At 38.4% G+C, this 20,632-nt stretch overlaps 1 protein-coding gene across 1 annotated transcript in view; it reads left to right on the top strand.

Annotated features, from left to right (window-relative positions):
* The first annotated feature begins 2,181 nt into the window (after positions 1–2,181).
* HACD3 (3-hydroxyacyl-CoA dehydratase 3) overlaps positions 2,182–20,632 on the top strand; it is a 1,036,541-nt gene continuing 1,018,090 nt past the window's right edge. Inside the window, exon 1 of the mRNA XM_044076349.1 lies at positions 2,182–2,412. Coding sequence (XP_043932284.1) covers positions 2,326–2,412 — 87 coding nt within the window. The 5' untranslated portion in view covers positions 2,182–2,325. The remainder of the gene's footprint in view (positions 2,413–20,632) is intronic.

Genomic DNA, 20,632 nt, shown 5'->3' with positions numbered 1-20,632 from the left:
CTGATTATGAGGGAAGGGTTGGAGATAGAGGGACCAGGATTAGGATGGATGTCTCCACTGAGTGCTAGGTTGGATATGGATGAGATTATTAGTTTTATCAATTTCTGTATATGCTTGCTTATAAGGGAAGTTTTTTGATTGCGTTCTGTGGGCAATAGGTATGGTGGTAGGGTTATGTTAGGTTGAGGGGTTGCTTTTACTTTAGGTATTGTGGTCTGTAGTCTATATAGAGGGTGTATTGGGAAGGTTGTTGACCTGATGAGAGAGTAGTAGAGTAGAGGTGGGATATGAGTGGTGGTGTGTGTGGTGGTACAGTGGTAGTGGTTGAGTGCAGGAATGGTGGAGGTTTGGTAAGATGTGATGTATGCAAGGAGTGTGCATGCAGTGACTATATGTATGGTGTGCTTGTACATATTAGCTGAGTAGGAGAGATAGTAGTTAGAAGTTGTAGGAGGAAGTATAGGTGTGGTGATTTTATAGGTTGAAGGGTGGGAGGGGTTACTGTTTGTAATAAAGGTAGGACCACTGGGGGTGGGAGGGAATTGAGGGAAGGGAGAGGAACGTAGCGGGCAACAGATGAAGGAAGACTATCAGTAGGTTTATAGGTTATAATGAAAAGGGCTGGCCCTGATTAGGCTGCAATTGTTCTTGTGGGGAGGGGGAGGATCAGAATAGACCAGAAAAGTGGTGGATAGCAATAGTATGATGAAAAGGGCTGGCCCTGATTTCACAGATATGTAAGCCTACAGAAACAATAAGAAAAGGCAGTAGTTAACCCTGACTTGCTTGTTTTGCATACCTGTCTTATTGAAATAAAATAAGCCAATTTTACCAAGGAGTAATGTGGAAATTAGGAAGACAAGGATTTATAAGAGAAAAGGTTTAGTAGAAGTAGAGAAATAGCAGAGCATACAAATAGTACAGCATCTAAAGACAAATTGCAGTTACAAGTACAGAATGGGGGGGGGGCAGCTAATGTTCTGAAACAATAAGAAAATCAGTAGGTACTTTGGACTTACTTGTTTTGCATACCTTTCTTTTGAAATAAAATAACCACTTGTAACCATGAGTATGTGGGATTTAGAAAAAACACAAGTTATAGGAGAAAGGGTTTAGCAGATGTTAAGGTTTAACCTTAGTCTAAAGGAGGAAGAAGCTTCACAGCGAGTTGCAATGACCTACATGGCTGTCATCAGTTGATATCAAAAAGCTTGAGGATGGTGTGACTTGGCTCAAACTTTTGCCATGTGGAAAATTCTACAAGGTTGAACTTGGACAAAGATCAGAGGGTAAGACCTAGATTTTAAATATTGCTCTTACAGACTTTGAAAGTTGATAGAATAGCAAGACATATTAGCTTGCATTTTCTGAAGGATAATAAGTCTGAAACTCAAATGTATGTCATTATTTAGTTACTTTAATCCTCAGTGATTTGCCAGAAATATACACATTTTACGAGGGACAGACCAAAAATCTGGGCATTCTGAGAAAAACTGCAGTTGAGAGTTATAATGGGGTATAGGTACACATTAAGAGGATTAAGACATCTTAGGTAGTAAAAGTTAGGTGGCTATGGCTACAGGCCCCATAGGGCATGGAACGGAAAATAGGGGACTGGCTGAGGGTGTTTTTGTTTAAGCAGACGACTCTCGATCTACCATTCCTTTGTCATGCTGATGGTTCGGTTCCCCATTGTCAACTTTTTAGTTTAGAGCAGTCTTGAGGAAAGTCCTGGACAAGCTGGGGAGATAGTGACGGGATCCCATCTTCCTCCCTTATGATACGGGCAGACTCCTTTGGACATCTAAAATGAATCCCTGAAAAGGAAGTAATGCAACTGGCCTGATGGATATCAAGATAAGTTTGGTCCTTTGAGTACTAACCAAGTTTTCTTTTGCAAATTCCAAGAAAGAGTGGTTGATATCTATGTACTTGGGCATTCATTTATCTATCATAACATAGTTTGTTAACATTAGACTGAAAGACCTGGTAGGATGCATTTAATAACCGGACATAAAGGATTTACACTGTTCGAAAAGCACGCTTCATGCAGACGAATAGCATTTCTAAGCACCTACACTACACTTAACTTCCTAGAATAACTTACTTCACTGCTTTGATTGGTTTGTGTTCTCACTGCCCCTAGGACGTCAGTACGTAACCATTGAAGAGCTACGCTACTGGTCTAGCAGCTTTCTTATAAACTTCTAGTGGTGTTGCTACTCAACTGTCTACAGTACAAACTGGTCCGAATTTAATGTAACTCATTCCTTATTCCGGTATCTCACTTTTCATTCATTTGTTGTTATCTACCCCAATGAAAAGATGCAGTCTGCGACCCTGACACCTCGCGTTTATTGGGCTCAGAGACACGAAGATGTGTATTTGCGAGTGGAGCTTAATGACGTGCAGGTGAGATGAATTGTCCTTACTGGACAAGAGAAGACCCCCCGAGGTCTGGTTTGCGGCGATATAGTACAATCTTTAATGAAAGATAATTGGATTTTTTAGCAGTTTTCAACGCTGCAGGTTACATAAAAATACTACGTGGAAACATTGTGACCGTTTAGTTAAGATATTAAAGCTAAAAAAATAACGAGGTTAATAGTGCAATATAATTAAGATAGGAAACATGTGCTTATGTTTTCAGGAAGATTCTAGACTCGATTGCCACCGCTCACGTGCATTTATTTGAATTTAAGCTTACAAAAACAGTTTTGGCAGTTCCCGTGGCTTACTGTGAAGAGGGACGCCCTTGTAAAATGTATTTCAGATGTCATAAGCAGAACCACCAAAACGAGCATACAGCTTTAAAAGCTGAGCTCATTGTACTGGTGAAGCTGTGTCAAGAAAGTTGTTATTAGGACCTGCCAATAGAATATAATGGGCCGTTCTTTTCACTGTCTTAACACGAACTAACTGGTATTTTGGAAGATCAGTGGTCAATTTATTGAAAACCGCAGTTTATATCACCCGTGGGTTATTGAAGAGTAAGCCCCGACTCTGTATGTACCCATGCACCATCACATCCTTGGGTGTACTGCGTCTGACAGTCAGTGTGGAGAGGTGTAGAAATTCAGTTGAAGTGGTTTGTGGGAGTAATCCCCCTTCGCCTCCATAGGGAAATGCATCCTGACGATCCACTATTAAGAACATTTAATTCTAAGGTTGTGATACCATATTGATATTCCCGTTTTTGCTCAGAAAATTGGCGCAGTGAACACAAACGAGCAACCTCAGAGTTCAGATAGAGGAAGGGTGCATGGATTTTTAGGGAGGAGACTTGCTTCACACAAAGTGAAAACTGTCAGTTATTTCATAGCAATTGCATCATGTGGCTAACAAGATATTTAGGTTTTGGAAGACTGTATGGAAACCTTGTCAGACTGCCATAAGTATAGTGACATTTCCATCATAGTTACCTGGTGGTGGTTGTGATTAACTTTACTTTTCTTAGCTTATTGGGTGTTGTAGAGGCTTTGTCACCTTTCTGGTCATCTTTTATTGAAGTTATGATCCTTGAGGCAGGTCACCTGAATTATCCCTCAGGAGTACACCGTGTGTAGTCAAGGAAGGGATTATTCTCTATTGATGTTCGAAAGGACTACTGGAAGTGTGACTCTAAGCAGGAAGAGGATGTAGTTTGGTTATGCTGGAAGCACTTGTGGTTTTAGGGCAGATTTACTTAAGACATAAACTAGCTAAGTAAAGTATGGGGACACAAAGTACTGAGGCTGTAACCTAGAGGAGGGTATGTGGTAGGAGATAGCAGTATAGCTTCCTGTGATAAGATGGGTCCAGATGCAAGATCCATACATCACCCACTGTAGCAGCATTGTCAAATTGTATTAATTTCTGACGAAGGACGAATAACCAGGAATAGCTGGTATAGATTTTTTAGGATGTATAAGACATGTGTTAAGAATATTTAGGCTTGCCTTTTCAGCTGCTTTCAGTGGAAACACAGCAGTCTAAAAGGCGCAAGGGGGTCACAGTTAAATTGTAGTGTGGATGGAAAGGTTGACACGATTTTTTACATCATTGTTTAAGTTGTTGGGGAAGGCTTTGTGTAATGAATATCTGTTTTGTCATGTCTATTCATTGTCATGGTGCTTTCACTTTGATAAGAAAGTACTGTACAATTTATACATCTATGTTAGATATCTAGTTCTTGATGACCACTACAGCAAAAGAGTGGTCTGAAGAATTATCCATGGTGTGTCGAATGAGTCTTATTGGTTACTACTGTGCTAGACTTGGACTTAATTTTGGGTAATGGTTTTGTATGAGTACAATTTAGAAACATCCATCCTGCTTTGTTTGAACATGTCTTGTGTACTTTATTTTAAAGTTAGGTGATTCAGTTGACTTACTGAAAAAAAATTGACCATAGTTACACAGGAATCAAACTCTCAGTAGTACAATAGCTGCTGCTGCATGTGAAAGACCATCTCCTATGTCTTTTGCCAAAATTAATTTCCTACCTTTTTGCATCGTGGCTTATGGTAGCTGTACTGATGTAGAATGCATTGGCCCCTGTATTGATTGATGTAAATAGCTTCCTTTTGTTTAAAATTCTTCATAAAAATTGTGTTTTCCTTACACTTATGTCAGTGAACCCTACCCTTTGTGAAATAAATCAGTGTAGCATTAACATTGGGGTGCACACAGACTTTAATGGAACATAAAAGTATGCTTGCGTTGGGATATTTCAGTGGCACATTTCATACTATCCTTTTGCTGACATCGCTGAGGGATGCAGTAAAACTAATACAAAGCTTTACAAACTTTAAAACCAGCTCAAATTAAGTACTGGCCAGGTGTGTAATGAATGGTAAGGGAGGTAATACATTGTGGTAAATAATTCCAGATGTGTGTTAATGTAGGTATGAAATTTAGTAAAGTACTGTAAATTTGCAGGGCAGTATTATGGAATATTTGTGCAGTAATGCTGACCTTTGCTTACACTGTCCTTGGGTTAATTATCCCTGGCTTTTTGTGGGGCCCCCTCTACTGTCCACTCTACACACCTTGTCAGTGCGTCCTCCGCTGGTAGCATGCTCCTCATGTAAGTCTTTTTTTTTTTTTTTGTTTGCACTGCCATCCCTACAAAATGCAATACTTTTTCTGTTACCATTGCTGTTTTTATCTGTAGCTGCAAAATTAACAGTATTTTATTTTGCCCTGTGACTGCTTGTGGTGTAACCAAGTATTAACATGTGGTTTATTTGTTTTTTCTCTGTCAGCATAGAGTCAGGGTGGTGTTTATTTCTAGCACATGCACATTGCATTTTTTTCTAGTAGTATTTCCTGAGTACAGGGGCACGTGATTCTAGGGCTGTGTCACATTATATTGTTGTTGGTTTCTCTAAATGTGCTGAGATTTGTAGTTTATACATCAAGGTTTTGTGTAGTGCTCTCATCCGTTTCATTTTTCGCACTTTATTGTATTTACTGTTGTAAATTGCTCCCCTGTGTTGGTGCAAAAAGAAAAACAAAATAATACCTATCTAATACTGCAAGTGACTTTGTATTTTTCAATGCTAAACTTTTAGTCACGTCTACAGTAAATGTAACCGAGCACAATGTGTAGAGGTTTTACTAGAAGAACAAGTGCACTGTACAAGTCACGCACAGTGAATTTGCTGTGCTTGCACTTGTTTCAGCAGAAATACCATTGTATTGGGAAGTTGTCACCTGTTTATCTTGCTGTTTTTTCCTTACATTATCAATGCTTGCTGGTTTATTTTTTCTACAAACTGATCTTTTCCAGACTTGTATTTTTGTTCCTGCTATCCTCCTAACTTTTCTCCTACCTCTTTCTTTTTTCTCATAGTGCTACCAAATCATTACTTTCTAGCTGAAACCCTGTTTCTTACAGCACTGAAGTTCAAGGCCCCTGCAAAGAACGGCTATCTGGCTGATGTACTACAATTTCCCATTTGCACAAAGTATGTTTTAATCATATTTGTTTGTTATATGCTCCAGTAGCTTAATTTCTGGTTGTAAGGGAGCACGCTATCGGGATCGGCAGCTGCACCATATAGCCCCCCAAATGAAACAGCTTTATTTTTCTTAAAACCCCTTCCTTCATACGGCACCCCATCTGGGTTCCTTGCCATTTTATCATATCCCCTTCCTGGTGCATAGCCCTACTATTTGTTTTCTCTGCCCTTATACCCCACAAAGTCATAGCTACCAAAATTCTTCTCGCAAACGGATACAGTTGCTTTCCTGTCATTTCTTCTTGTAATCTCCCTCCTTTGTCTGCTCTAACCTATTCTCACATTACCTGCTTGCAGGCACTGTCCAAGTAGTGTTACTCATTTTGGAAACATTTTTTTTTCTCTCAGCATTATGTGGCTTGTGCTAACCAGCTATGTTCCCCTACCCTACCCCCATTCCCACCTCAAATACTTTTATCCTATCCACTCCCTCCTCTTCAACCACTCATACTCCACTTCCTGCCTGTTAGCACCCAACCCATAATCCATCACTATTTACCAGATCACCTCCTGTTCTCTAACGTGTTCATTCACACATCTCTCACCTTTAATCCCCTCATAACCTAACATGCTACTTTCATACTTTGCCTTGCCAATTCTAATATTGATCTGTGTTCTAACCTCCTATCATACCAACCTTTCCCAGCCTTTTATACACTCTATCACACATATCCCCAAATCTTCCCCTCCATCTCAGTCCTTCCTAATCTCCCCATCTCTCCAACTTCTCCATTAACTGCCTTCATAAACTTGTTATATTAGAGCACTACCCTCACTCATATAAATCCAAACCAAAACTACACCACCATCTCTTGCTACTAGCCAATTTTACTTCACTTCCTAGTAACATACGTCTCGCTGGTGACATCCACCCCAATCCTGGCCTCCCCTCCTCATAACCCTACACCCCACATTCCCTCCTCCACCCCCCCCCATCCAACCACCTGTCACACCCTACTCATCCTCCCTCTTACCAAACCTCACTACACAAACATTTCTCTATCTACTCCTTAAATATACAAAGCCTCACTAACAAATTCACTGAGATGCATTCTTGGATTGCCCAAACCACCCCTCACATCCTAACCTTATCTGAAACTAGGCTAGAACCCCACATAAACAAAGAAATACTTCCACCTGGTTATAACATCTACTGCTCTGATAGAAATTCAAAAAACGGTGGTTGTATTGCCATCCTCTATTCTGATAGCTTTAACCCGTCAACTATCACCATCCCTACTCCAGACTTCCACCCAGCTGAACATATCATTCTAGTATTGACTGGTCCATCCTCAGATGGATCCCTCTCAATGAAGCCGTGCTTAAATTTAATAAAATATTCCTAGATACCCTTAACTCCCTTGCCCCTACCAGGAGAATTCGAATAAAACCTAATTTTGCTCCCTGGCTTACTAAGGAAACTAGATCCCTCATTCATAAACTTGATAGCACTTGAAAGCCTGGACTAAGACCAAAGAACCTCCCCTGTTACAAAAGTACAAAGAACTTCAGAACCTTGTCAAAAAACATGTCAGCAGTGACAAAAAATCCTGTTATAACTCTCCCCAGATTAACAGCAAAATCAATCCACAAAAATTCTTGACTACCTTAAATAAAATTCTCAATCCTGGTTGCTCTTCCAGTCCCTCCACTTTCCCAAATAACACTCCTAGAAACTGCTACCCTTCTCAATAGGTACTTAATTGACACTGTCCAGAAACTTACACTCTCTAACTCCATCACATATACCACCTCTACCCCTCCCAACCCACACAACGATAACCTTTTCAACTTTCAATCAGTTCCAACTTCCTACATTAAATCACTTCTCATGAAGTTTAAACCCTGCTCTTCCTCCTCAGACGATCTCCCACCCACTTTCCTCAAAATAGCCGCTGAATCTATAGCCTACCCAGTATCCCCATTAATCAATAGATCTATTCAGGAAGTAGCAGTGCCCAAGATTTGTAAATCCTTCTTCACTGTCCCCCTGCATAAAGGAGGGAACTCAACTGACCCATCTAACTTTCGATCAATTGCTATTCTGTCTCCAAGATACTCGAAAAATGCATACATACATAGCTCCTAAACTATCTCCTCCAGCAGAACCTTCTCACACCCACTCAACATGGCTTCCGCCCTAACCACAGCACTCCTACAGCTTTCCTATCATTTACACATACAATAGCTGAGGCCTGTGATAAAAACCACCTCTTGTCTTGTCTTTTCCTCGACCTCTCCAAAGCCTTTGACACTCTTATCCATAACCTCTAACTATAAACTCGCTAACCTCAATCTATCTGCTTCCGCCCTAGCCTTTTTTTTTTTAGCTACCTGTCTTATAGACAACAATCTGTTTGATGACTCTCCTCCTACGCTCCCTACCTTCCAGTAACAACCGGGGTATCCCAAGGTGCCATCTTGGGCCCCTTCATGCTCAACATTTTTAATAATGAACTTCATACTGCCTGTAAACAATCTACTGTAATTCAGTATGCTGACGACTCAACTCTTATCTGCACTTCCAGCAATATCTCTGACCTTCACACTCTTACCCAAGACACTTTTGTATCCTTTGAAAAGTGGTTGTCTGATAATTTACTCATCCTGAACCCCCCCCAAAAAAAAACAAAACAAGCTCCTGCTATTCCTCCCTCGTTCTCTCTCACCTTAAGTCTACCTTTCTCATCACATTCTCCAATAACACCATCATACAACCTGACTCCCACACAAAGCTTCTAGGTGCCACCATTGATGATAAACTTTAAATTTACCTTGCATATCCTTCAAAGTATAAAATAAAATCACCAAAAATTGGGGTTGCTTTTATCGCAACTGAAAACTCTTGACCTCTAATGCTAGACTCTCCCTGACACAGGCTGCTCTTCTCCCCTTCCCTGTGCCACCCCAATCCTAACTAACACTCAGACCACTGCCCTGGCCAAACTCTAACAAACTTACTACAAAATAGAAAGATTTGTCACACACTTCCCTTAAAACTCACACAATTGCCTTGCACTCAACTCTTTACAATGGCTTGAACTTCCATAACTCCTATCACAATTTAAATCGCTCACTCCATAGTACACAAACCATCCTCCTGTCCTGCTCTCCCCTCCTTAGTATCCACCTATACTCCTACTTGCACACTCCACACCTCTAACCAGCAACTCCTAGACATTTACCAACCAAAGAAAAGTATTGGTAAACTTCTGTGCAAATCCTCTGTATCCCAAGCGTGGAATAAACTTCCAACACACATACGCTCCATTACTCACCCTATACGCTTTAAGAAAGAACTCAAACTTCACTTACTTAACACCAAAAGTTGTACTTGGAATGACCCTACCTTAACTCTACTACTATCCTTTATCCTAATCTTCACCAAATTTTCCCTCATATTTCCTTAACATCTTAATCTACCTCCTGATACCACTTCCAACTTACACATGCATTCTCATCTCTCACACCTCCCTAGTGGTACTGTTCCCAAAATACACACTACTCCACCACTTCAAAACTTTTATGGATTGCTCTGGCAGTAGTATTTTGCTGAATAAGTACCATAGTGGGGAAAAAAAAGGGTTTTACTACTATTGTGTATACATCTGCTCATCTGATTTACCTTATCTAACACCGACTTTTTATGTATTTGTATTGTAAACTGCAATTTTATGTATTATAAACTGAATTTTTATGTATTGTAAACTGACCTTTTATGTATTGTATACTGTCTGTAACTGGAGCTTTTCTCCTTAGTTCTCCACTGAAAATGGGTCTCTGGCCTAGCTGGACAAACGAACCTAGTTAACAAATGTCAATAAATAAATACATCTGTACTTTGTCCTTGTAGGGTACAGGTAGTACGTGTTCTGAGTAGTGGTGCTATAGCATAATTATCTAGTATGCTGTTTCTAATGCATAAATATAGAAATTTATTTTTTCTTGTGAACTTTGTGCTGTTAGACCCTTTTTCAGTTGGATTAGCAATGTGATGGCTAATTTTGAAACATAATGTTTACTTAACTGGTCTGTTAGGCACTGGGCTCTGTTAATGCTATGGAGAGCCTGGTCTGTGACCATAGCTTTTCTACCCCTTTGATCATTGCTTTTATTGACCTCTGATGTTTCTTTTTAGAGCCAACCAGATTTCATATTCACTTCTGGCCAACACTTATTGCATCATTTGAAACTGTTAGAATGTTGTAACGTGAACTTTGAGATCCGTCAATAGACATCTTCATTTGCTAATATGTAACAAATGCCTCAAAGCTGAGCTGTTTTTTAAATATTGTGGTAATCGTGTATAAGGTTGGTATAAGTGGATTTGCATTTGTATTTTCTGTTAGGAGCATAACAAAATAGTACATGCTGTAATGTAAAGACTGTTTCTGATTTTATTTTTTTCAGGATTGTACATTTATACGTTACAGCCCTGAAAAGTATGAATAGTTGGACATGGTGCACAGAAATTTTGCAGTGTATATTCATATAGCCCGTAATGCTAATGAATAACTACAAACTTTTAACAGGCTGGCTACAACTGAACCAATTCTATGCTAAAATAAGTTCATGCACAAGAATAGTGTGTCACATGCAGAGGTTTAAGTGCCATCCTTTTTAAGAGCTTTCTCTAAAAAGAGTAAAATGTTTTTGCTATTTTTGTGATTGTGCAAATATTTTCACTTAGAGTAATGAAATTCTAAAACTGGTTATTCAAGTTGTTATAAAAATAAGGTTTTATGTAAATTAGAAATAAAATTGTGCGGTGTTGTTGTATAAAATTTAATATATAATTGATTTAGGAGGTTCTTTTATAATGGGATTGAGATAGAGGGAATAATTTGGTTTGTGTGTGAGATCTGTTGATCTGTAAAATTACCAAGTCTCTCTTAACATCTTTAATAAATTATCACGTAAGACATAGACAAACCATATTAATGTATTACCAGTTGCAAATATTATACATCACATATATTCTTTTGTACAGTTATCAATCCAACATTGCATACATTGATCAATTCCTGCCTTCCTTTAAATCTCATTCCTCCTCCAGAACATTATTCCTGCATTGCTTCATAATTTCCATTTTATCTATGTAATTTGTTCTACCCTTTTCTAAAGGTCCCACTTCCAGTTTTTATTTCTGTTACAGTTATTAAATACTTCAAATATAATTTAGTTTATAGACTTTGATTTCTATTTTCTAGTTATAGCTCTTTTGGAAGCTATCAGGTTTAAACTTAAGAAAACCTTACTATGGCAGTGCAATTCAAGTCCTGCATCCCAACTCAAAAAGTAATTATTTAGTTAGTCCTATTTGCTTGCCCAATATTTCTGACAGAGTACTCTGTAGGGAATTTTTAAAGTCCCCGAAATCATTACACTCCCAAAACATATGTTCCAGGTACCTCTTTCTACCCCATCACAACTCTAACATTTGCCATCTCCCCAAGGTAAAATGATTTGTAGTCTGCTTGGAGTATAAAAATACCTGTTCAAACATTTCCACACGAAAATTCTAAATCTTCTAGACTTTGTTGCATATTTGGGAGCCATACATAATGTCCTCCTGTTTCCTTGTGAATTGCTTAGCCGATCTCTGTTCTCCTCTGAATCCTGTAGTTTGTACATTCTTAGATTGTTACTAGGCTAATGACCCGGGAGTAACTCCACTTCACATGGATGGGAAGCCTGTTCCATAGGCGGGGCAGTCTCTGGGACACATCTCTCTCTCCAGTAGTTTCTGTTTAAGTCACAGACAAAATTTGGGTCCCTAGACTTTGTATTTCTGGTGCTCTTTGATTTATGAATATGTGGGAGAGCTGTAAGTATGCGGTTTGCAGATGTCTTGTAAACCAGGCATAGATCACCCTTCAGCAATCTGTAAGAGACGAAGTAGAGGGAAACTGTTTAAGGTGCTCTGCATAAGGTAGGTTTGTTGCACCTTGTATTTTTTTTGTAAGGAACCTCTGAGGTGGCTGTAGTTGCTGCATATTCCTGGTCCGGTACATACCAAAGGGAGCAATGTACCACTGGGTCGACTCTTTGGGTGCATTATCATAGTAATTAACTGGAATGGCTAACTTCCCCATAGGGTGCAATTATGCATTTCTTAGCATTGAGTTTAAGACTATGGCTTTGGCACCATTTGTTAGTCAGAGATGGACCTTCTTGAAGAATACTATTGTCTGCAGGGGGAGTCATTGATAACCCCCAGCTTGCAGTCATCTGTTAACTTAGTCAGACATAAACCTTTAACATTTGCTTCTTTTTCAGAAAAATAGATGCCCTGGGGACTCCGCTAGTGACTGGCCTCTTGGTGGAGGTGGCTTCATCTATTTTGACCTTTTGGGTCCTATCAGCGACTCAGTTTGCTAACCAGTGGGCAGTTAAAAGGGTTTATACCTAAATTAGTGAGCTTGTCTTTAATGCCTGAGTGGGGTATTGTAGCAGATGCCTTGGGCAGGTCAAGGTAAGTTGTGTGCACAGTCTTACCGTCATAATGCCTTGGTGACTTTTTAAAGCCCACCAGATTTAATAGGCATGACCTTCACTTAACAAACCCAAACTGAGATGGGTCCATCATTTGCAGATTACCTATGTCTTCCTTTATCATGTCCATGATGATTCTTTCCATGGTCTTGTATACGAGACTGGTAAGAGTTGTGGGCCTGTAGTTACACGGATCAGTGGTTGGACCCAGTTTTTGCAAGGGGAATGATTCTAGCAGTCTTCCATTCTTTGGGCACAAAACCTGACTGAAGGTTCCAGTTGAAAAGTGTTTCAAGTGATTCAGAAAGATCCTGCTTCATGCTATTTTATTAAACATCCTGGGATGTTATCGGGCCTATTGATGCTTTGTTTTTGGCCTTGAAAATTGCAATGATGACTTGTTCCCTAGTAATGGTTGGGGGGATTGTGGTATGTGGAATTTCTTTTGTGCTGTCAGTGAGAGGGAGTAGTTGGGGGAGAAATTTGAGCTTTAACTGTCTGCCAAAAGATTGGCAATAGCCCTGAGGTTATGGACATAGCTGTAGAAAGCTTTGTAGTGGTCCTTTTTCTGAGAAGCTATTTTTTCTTGAAATTTATCCTTTGAAGTATTAATTAACCCTCTTAGCTGCTTGTTTAGATTGGTCGGGGTCTTTTAGTATGTATGGCTTTGTTCCTCCTCTGCTTGGCCAAGATTTTTTTTTCTTTTGTTGTGTAACCAATTGGTACTATGATTCCACCAGGGTGGCTTGCCATTTGAGTTTCTTGTTTTTAATATCATTGGGCACAACTCACTCTATATACAGCTGTCAGTATGACTGTACAGAGATTTCGTAAATAGCTCAGCATAGGCTATGTTTACTGAGTTTGGGCGTACAGTTTAGCTAAGGTATTGCTTAGTAGAGAAAGGTTAGCCTTGGAATAGTTCCTAAAGGTTTTTAGTTTTGCTGGATCCCCAGATTTAATTTTTATTTCAAGTAATACTCCCTTATGGTCAGATCTGATGAGTGAAGACATTATATTGGGTGAGGAACATTGCCCCCCCCCCCCATGTTCATGAGTACAAGGTCAAGGATTTTTGTACCCTGGTAAGAGAATGGACCAGCTGCTCAGGATGTTAGTATTAACAAAGTTAAGGAATCGCTGGGCTTGTGTATTAGAAGTGGTGTAGGATTCCCAGTCTATAGAAGGATAGTTGAAATCCCCCATGAATATTGTATTGGATTGAATGGTGAGGGACTGTAGTGCATACAGATAGGCAGTATGGGTTTCCAGGGACATGGAGGGGGACCTGTCGTCTTGCAGATATTTTATATGCTGTACTAATGAATCACTTTTATTTTTTTAGCAGCAGCTTGTGTTCTAGATTCAACTCAAAACTCTTATCAGAACAGGTCTTTCACTTAAGATTTCCTTATCCCTTTGTTTGCCTGTACTCTGTATGAATTCCTAATAGAGAAGGCAGTCTTTAGCATGTAGTCCAAATGTCTTCTTGGCCTCTTTCCTCTCTCTTATCTTTCCCTCTCTTGTTGTTTGTTCCTAATAACTTGGTTCATTTGTCAGTTTTCTCCAGTAAATCCCAGCAACCTCTTGCCTATTATCTATAGCCCTAATTGCAGTGATCCCTGCCTGCAAAATCTTTCACCATTTTCGTGTTGGCTTAGTTCTTACAATATTTTCTCCTACTTCATGAATATAATATTCTGTGTGGTGGTGATTTTCCATAAGAATCTGGATTCAAAATCCCAGTCTCTTTATTTCTTGAAGTTCCCCCTGCTTCGTCATCATCCCTTTCCACTTTTAATTATAGCTTTCTGCTTGCATTAAGTATATGAGCCTTAATAATGTAGCTCTAAAGTATCCCTTAAAATCGGATAATCCTAAACCACCCTGTTCTTTTCAAAGGATCAGTTTATCCCACTTGACTTTTGCCCTTTTCCCCTAGTGGATAAAATTCTATAACTTTTTATTTATTAACATATTAATTATTGTCCACAGCTTCTCTTCTGGTTGATAAAAACACTGACCTATGTATAAAACTAAAGGGACTAAACCCATTTTCACTGCTTTTATCTTGCTGTCATATACAAAACAAGAGGTTCAAGTTTCAGCTTTTGTATTTTCTTTTTAATCTCCTCCCACATATCCTTAGCTACCTTGTCAGAATCTTTTTTAATCCATACTCCTAAATACTTCATTTTATCATTTCCCATAAATATGGGTATTGCTGTAACAGTTGATGTGTGGGTACATAGTTTACAACTATAGCCTTTATTTTATCTTCATTAATTTTATATTTGAAAAGACTTGAAACTGTGTCAAAATGTTCAACACCGACTCAGTTTTCTGTTTTTTATCGGATACAAAATAATATAGTCTGAAATTAAAGCCAACTTCTCTTGTAATACCAATCGTATCCTTGAATTTCTAACTCCCTTATTTTCTTAGCCAGTGACTCTAAATGTAGCTCAAAAGGGAAAGTGGTTACCCCTACCTGGTTCCTCTGTTTAGACGCAACTTGTCTGAGAGGAACCCTCCCACAAAATCCCAGCTTCCTCTGTGGAATTCTTTTTTTCTCCATAAAGATCAACCAACAACAGTGGTATTTTCTTAAATTCTGTTCCCTTCTGGATCATCACTGCTTTGTCAAATGTTTGCCTCCATTCCACAAAACCACATTGATCCATATCTATCTATTTTGCAACACCTTTAACATTCTTTGAGCTATTATTGACATAAACACTTTATAACTTTATAATCTTGGAATCTTGGCTTAAAATTAAATGGGCCTATACAAAGCTGGGTCTGATGGTTCTTTACAGTCTGTAGGTATTACAGCCACCACAGCTTTCTTCCAGGATGTTGGTGCTTCCCTTCCTTTTAAAATACTGTTAAAACCTTCCAGATCTTTATCACTTTCTGCCCCCTTAACTTCCACAGGAATACTATCTGTTCCTGGATACTTTATATTGATAGTACGTCACTGTTTTTAATCTCGGCTCCTGTCTTATCTATTGTTGAGGCTCATCTACCTCAAACCTTGGCATACTTAGTTTTCAGTAAATATTTCCATTTGTGCATTTCTCTGTTTTATACAAATTTTCTTAAAATTTCCAAAATATCTTTACAGGATTTTTGGTTATTTTTCTTGTAGCAGGCTTCCCAAGTTTGGAAAAACCCTTTCTACTTTTTGTTGTCTAAGCTGTGCTAAATGTTTTGGTGCTATGGAGTTAAGTGCCTCTCAGCAGTCTTTCTGAACTCCTGCAGATTATCTAGGTATTTTCTTATTTTCTCTCTTGTACTCTGCAGTTGAACATTTTCTGTGAGATTCCCCTTATTCTGCACTACTTTAACCTATGTCAGCCCTTCTAAATAATTTTTATTTCTTAACCATAATTTTCTATATTTCTACCGCATTTTTAAACTGTGCTTTTTTAAATCCCACTCACTAGCTATAACTCCTGAAGAATTTTCTGTCTTCTCTAATAGCTCTCAAATTTCTACTACCCATTCCTTAAATTCCTCTATTTTTAGCAGATAGGTGGGGGAAGCAACAGTCTCATTTTTACTTCATTATCCTGCATTTTTATTTTAGTAGTTTGCATGTGATCTGAAATAGTTGTTGGATATGTGTTGAAGCTTAATGCCGGTGTTCCTGTGAAATATAATTTGTCTAGTCCAGTTATTGTACCTTGGGAAATAATATGCAAATACACTCGTTCCAGCTACTGGATTCATGTCTTCCATACCAAATATTTTCCAAAATTTCTTTAGAAGTCTACCTTTCTTGTGCTATACTTAGCATTCTAGGTCCCCTAGATACATCTTCACTGTTGCAAATCAAGTTCCAGTTCCCACCTGTAAGTAATATTCCCTGCTGAAAGCTGATTATTTCCCTCAAAACTTCCTTCAACTCCATAATAGCATTTTTCGATGGAATATATATATATATATATATATATATATATATATATATATATATATATATATAATACAAACCAACACAATCCTTCTCCTTTGCTAATAGCCCCTTACTACCACAAATCATCAGTTATCTTTTCCCCCCTCTTCTGTCACTGTTGGAACCCCTCTCGCAATATGTAAGTACTCCCCTTTTCCTTTTCCCTGATATTGTGCTGAACATCTGTTCTGAAATCCTTTCTTTATCAAATTCACATACCCACTTACTTCTTTCCAAGTGTGTCTTCTGTAGGATTGCTGTTTGCACTCTGCATTTTTTAATATAATTGTATGCACTTACCTTTTTGTCTCTACCTGTGAGGCCATTTTTGTTCCAAAATAATATGGATCACGTAGCTACTATAAGAAGTTGATATTTTGCCCACCTGTTGCATATATCTCAGCCTTTTAAATGTCTGTTTTCAGCTATAGTGCTACGTGCACCCATTAATGTTTGTCAGGTTTATAAAGTTATTTCTTGTCATTTCCATTTGAACCTGTCACGTTTTACAAGACTTTGTTTTAATGAAATCCTCAAAGAAAAAAGAACACCCACATAATCTATTACTATAAAACAAACAGAAAAATATGTACATCTTCAAATAATGAGGTTTAATCCTCCTAATAGGAACAGTTGTAAATCAGCAGCTACACTCGCAGGCATTACGTAACTTAACGTTAAGCGTGTCCATGCTAAATTGGATGTTAGAGCCTGGGCTCCTAGTTAAACTAATTGCTGTCCATTTCTTTTTATTTTAGTTTTAAGAACAAGTGCACTGGCTATCTGTAAACAAAGCTAAATTATGCACTGTTTTAGTATATTTATGTAGGTGCTAGGAAAGCTGCTATCTCTTATTCACTTAATTTCAAATGTCAGTTTTACTAAGATGCTTTCCTCCATACCTTTTTCATTTCACTTTTCTTTCATCAGACAATGTCCAGAGCTCTTGATTTATTACTTGAGCAAGTGTCAGCTTGTCTCCATTGAAACATAACAGATTGTACAGCTGCCCCCAGCTACAGACTTCTCTACTCGCACTTAAAATATATTTGCTAAATGAAAGCTTTTCACTGCATTAGCAGTATTCTTTCATTTCTACAGCATACATGCCTACACAGGAAGCTTGTTACTAGATTAAGCCGTTCAGTGGAAAAATCAGAAATATTTCAACTCTACATATATTCAGTGCACTTTTACACCCCATTCCTCTTCCCAACAGCCCAAGATTATAGCATATTTATTACCTTGAACATGCTTTTGTCCAGCCTTTTTTCTCTTTTACATGTAATGCGTACATTTATTAAAGCTAAAGTAGCATTTGTTTACTTTTAGTATTTTTCACATTTCAGCAATCACTTAATGTTTTATTGTATAACATGCAATTTATATCATGCATTTTTATACAAATAGTGTTAAAATTGTTTTGCTTACAAGATACCCCCCCCCCAGGTTTAACCAAGTCAGCAGAAGTCCACTCTTTCTTTTGTCACTTATTCTTGTAAAGCCACACTGCACAAATGTAAATGATTGCTTTATAGTTGCCCATTTATTCACCAAGTTCAGTGCTGGTGGTCTTCTTCTTCTTTGTGTCTCCATCCTTGAACCCGAGGCTCCATTCAGTTCAAGTCAAGGGTACTCCTGATTCTTCTAATAAACTTCTGTGAGTTTTTTTCTGTCTCGAGTTTTCCTTTGGAACATTGGAAAAGGTTTCACTGGTATAGTGTCTGTATTGACTTTATTGTCAGAAGAATGAGAAGCAGAGTCCCCTTCTGTTAGATGCCTCATTTTTGTTGGACAAACTTGTATTTCCTTGTTAGACTTTTATGCATTAAGAAATTACTTTGATCTTTGGGGGTGGTGGGAGAGATAACACTTGTATTGCTGTATCCAGCTGTCCTCAGTCTCACATCAGCCTCTTGACATTCCCTGATTGCTGTGATAAATTTGTTTCTCTTCTGGCTTGTGTGCTGAGTAATCTTTTTCCACCAAAACTCTATTGTTTCCAGATTTTAATACTTTGCTGTTCTGCCGCAGTTAGGATCAGCTGTTTTTTCCACTGGTATGATTGCATCTTTACTATTACAAGTTATGGCTGCTTTTTTATGGCCAGGTTGGGAGCATAAATGTGTGCCCCTTCAGTTAGCAAATCCTGCTATGGAATACCAGTCCAGTTGCTTATTTGTGCTTTCTTAACGTTAATATAGTCTGTTCCTTTCTGTTTCTCTGGTACAGCAGAAAGTCTCAGGTTTTATGCGCATGCTCTGTCCTCTAACTACCATTTTTTGAAACGGCTGTGCTTGAGCAGTCTCATAATCAACTAGCCCTTCATTTTGAACTCTGATTTTACAGTCTTATTGCTTCATCTGAATGGCATTTTAAAACTTCTCCCTTTTTCCCAGTGTTAAATTTAAGTTGATGCACTCCTTCAGTGTTTTAGTTATTTTAATCCAGTCCAAGCACATTTTATTTTTCCTTTAAATTACTGGAAGCCATCTCTTGTTTAGGAGCTGGAGCTTGAACTGCTTTTTTGCTGAACTGGTGTTTTACCTTTACCTGTTATAGTTGATTTTCTTTCAGGCTTTCTACATCTCTTCTTTGGTGCATCCAGGCAGTGTACTTGCCAGACAGCAACTGAATTTTACTAAAACCGTCAGAACTACTAGGCTTGATCTCTCCATTTCTTTAACATTGGGAGAGCTGATGTCAAACTGTTCATTGAGCAGCCATTATGGAAGTCCTAAAATTAGTCTTTTTTTAAACACCTACAGAAAAACAAATAGTTGTACAATATGATATGATCTATACAGAAGCAAAAAATTGAAAACGGATAAAAATACAACTTTTGACAAAAAAAAACAAAATTAGACACTAGATAAAAATCCAGCGTTCGATATAGATACAGAAATTGACACTAGATAAGCATTATAACTAACTATAGAGACAGACTACGTAGAAATTAATTAGTGTAAGTTTAGTATGAGCTAGTATAACTATTAGAAACTTGAGTAGAAAATAAAATTCCTGATACTATAAAAAAAATTACAGTGGGAATAATTGGATATGAAGCTTTCTGGAGTGGTAGAAACATTGATGATTAGGTAATGCATGGACATAGCCAGGAATTCATTAAGTGTAATTTTAAGTGCGTTTTTGAACAACGTAATAATGGAGGCAGAAGATAAAGCAAGGGTAAGGTTATTCCAGGATTTTGCTGTTATGGGAGAATAGTGCTTTACCTGCAGTGTTAGCCTTAGAGATACAAAGGAGTGATTTGTCAGTGGAGAGAAGGGGACGATTTGCTTTGTAGGGTGTGAGTTGGTGAATTAGTGCTGGGGTTCTATCGGGGATGTCTCACAGTATTGTTGGCAATGATTAGTTGATGGTAACTGAGTACTTGAGGAAATTCTAGCCATTGTAGTTCTTTTACAGCCTGACAGTGATGGGTTCTGAAGGTGCAGTTATTAGCGAACTTGGCAGTTTTAACATGTCACAAGTCTAGCAAGATCATGTTTTCTGATGTGTAAGGATTGGTGCCACATACATTAGAGTGGGCAATAGATGGGTTTAGGCCAAGGAGATTCATGTTTTTTTTTTTTTTTTGAGAGAGAGTTTGTGTGTCTGTATAGTGTACCCATTTTTATGTACTTTTTGACAGTTTGTGAAATGTGGATATCAAACTGTAGGTATTTGTCAGTTTCTACACCCAGGAGTTTGGTGTGTTCAGAGGTGGTGGTGACAGTACCATTTGTGGAAGTGATTGAGAAGGATAGAGAGGTAGGAATAGATTTGTTGGGGGTGAAAAAAAACAGTTTAGTCTTTTTGGGATTTGGGATAAGTTGGATCTGAGTAATCCAACTTTCTACTAAACTAAAGGATTCCTGAGTGAGTTGTAACGTGGTAAGTGAGGGTGCAGAACAGATAAGAGTCTAATTGTCTGAGTACTGTATGAGTGTAGAAGGGTGGATAGAGGTATGAAGATTGTTAGGAAATATCTTGAAAAAGAGGACCTAATATAGAGCCTTGTGGTACAACTAATGTTGTTGGGAGTAGAGGAGATAGTAAACCTTGCCATTGGGCAGACTGCTGCTTATCAGACAGATAATTTTTAAACCAGGCAATAGTTGGAGGGGCAAAGACTAGAGAGGCAAGGGTGTCTAGAAGTAGGGTGTGTGAG

This window comes from Protopterus annectens, chromosome 7.part0, assembly GCF_019279795.1.
Source record: "Protopterus annectens isolate FY-2018-M chromosome 7.part0, PAN1.0, whole genome shotgun sequence".
Taxonomy (NCBI): domain Eukaryota; kingdom Metazoa; phylum Chordata; order Ceratodontiformes; family Protopteridae; genus Protopterus; species Protopterus annectens.
Note: the sequence above shows the minus strand (reverse complement) of the source record. Positions and strands in the feature narration are given on the sequence as shown.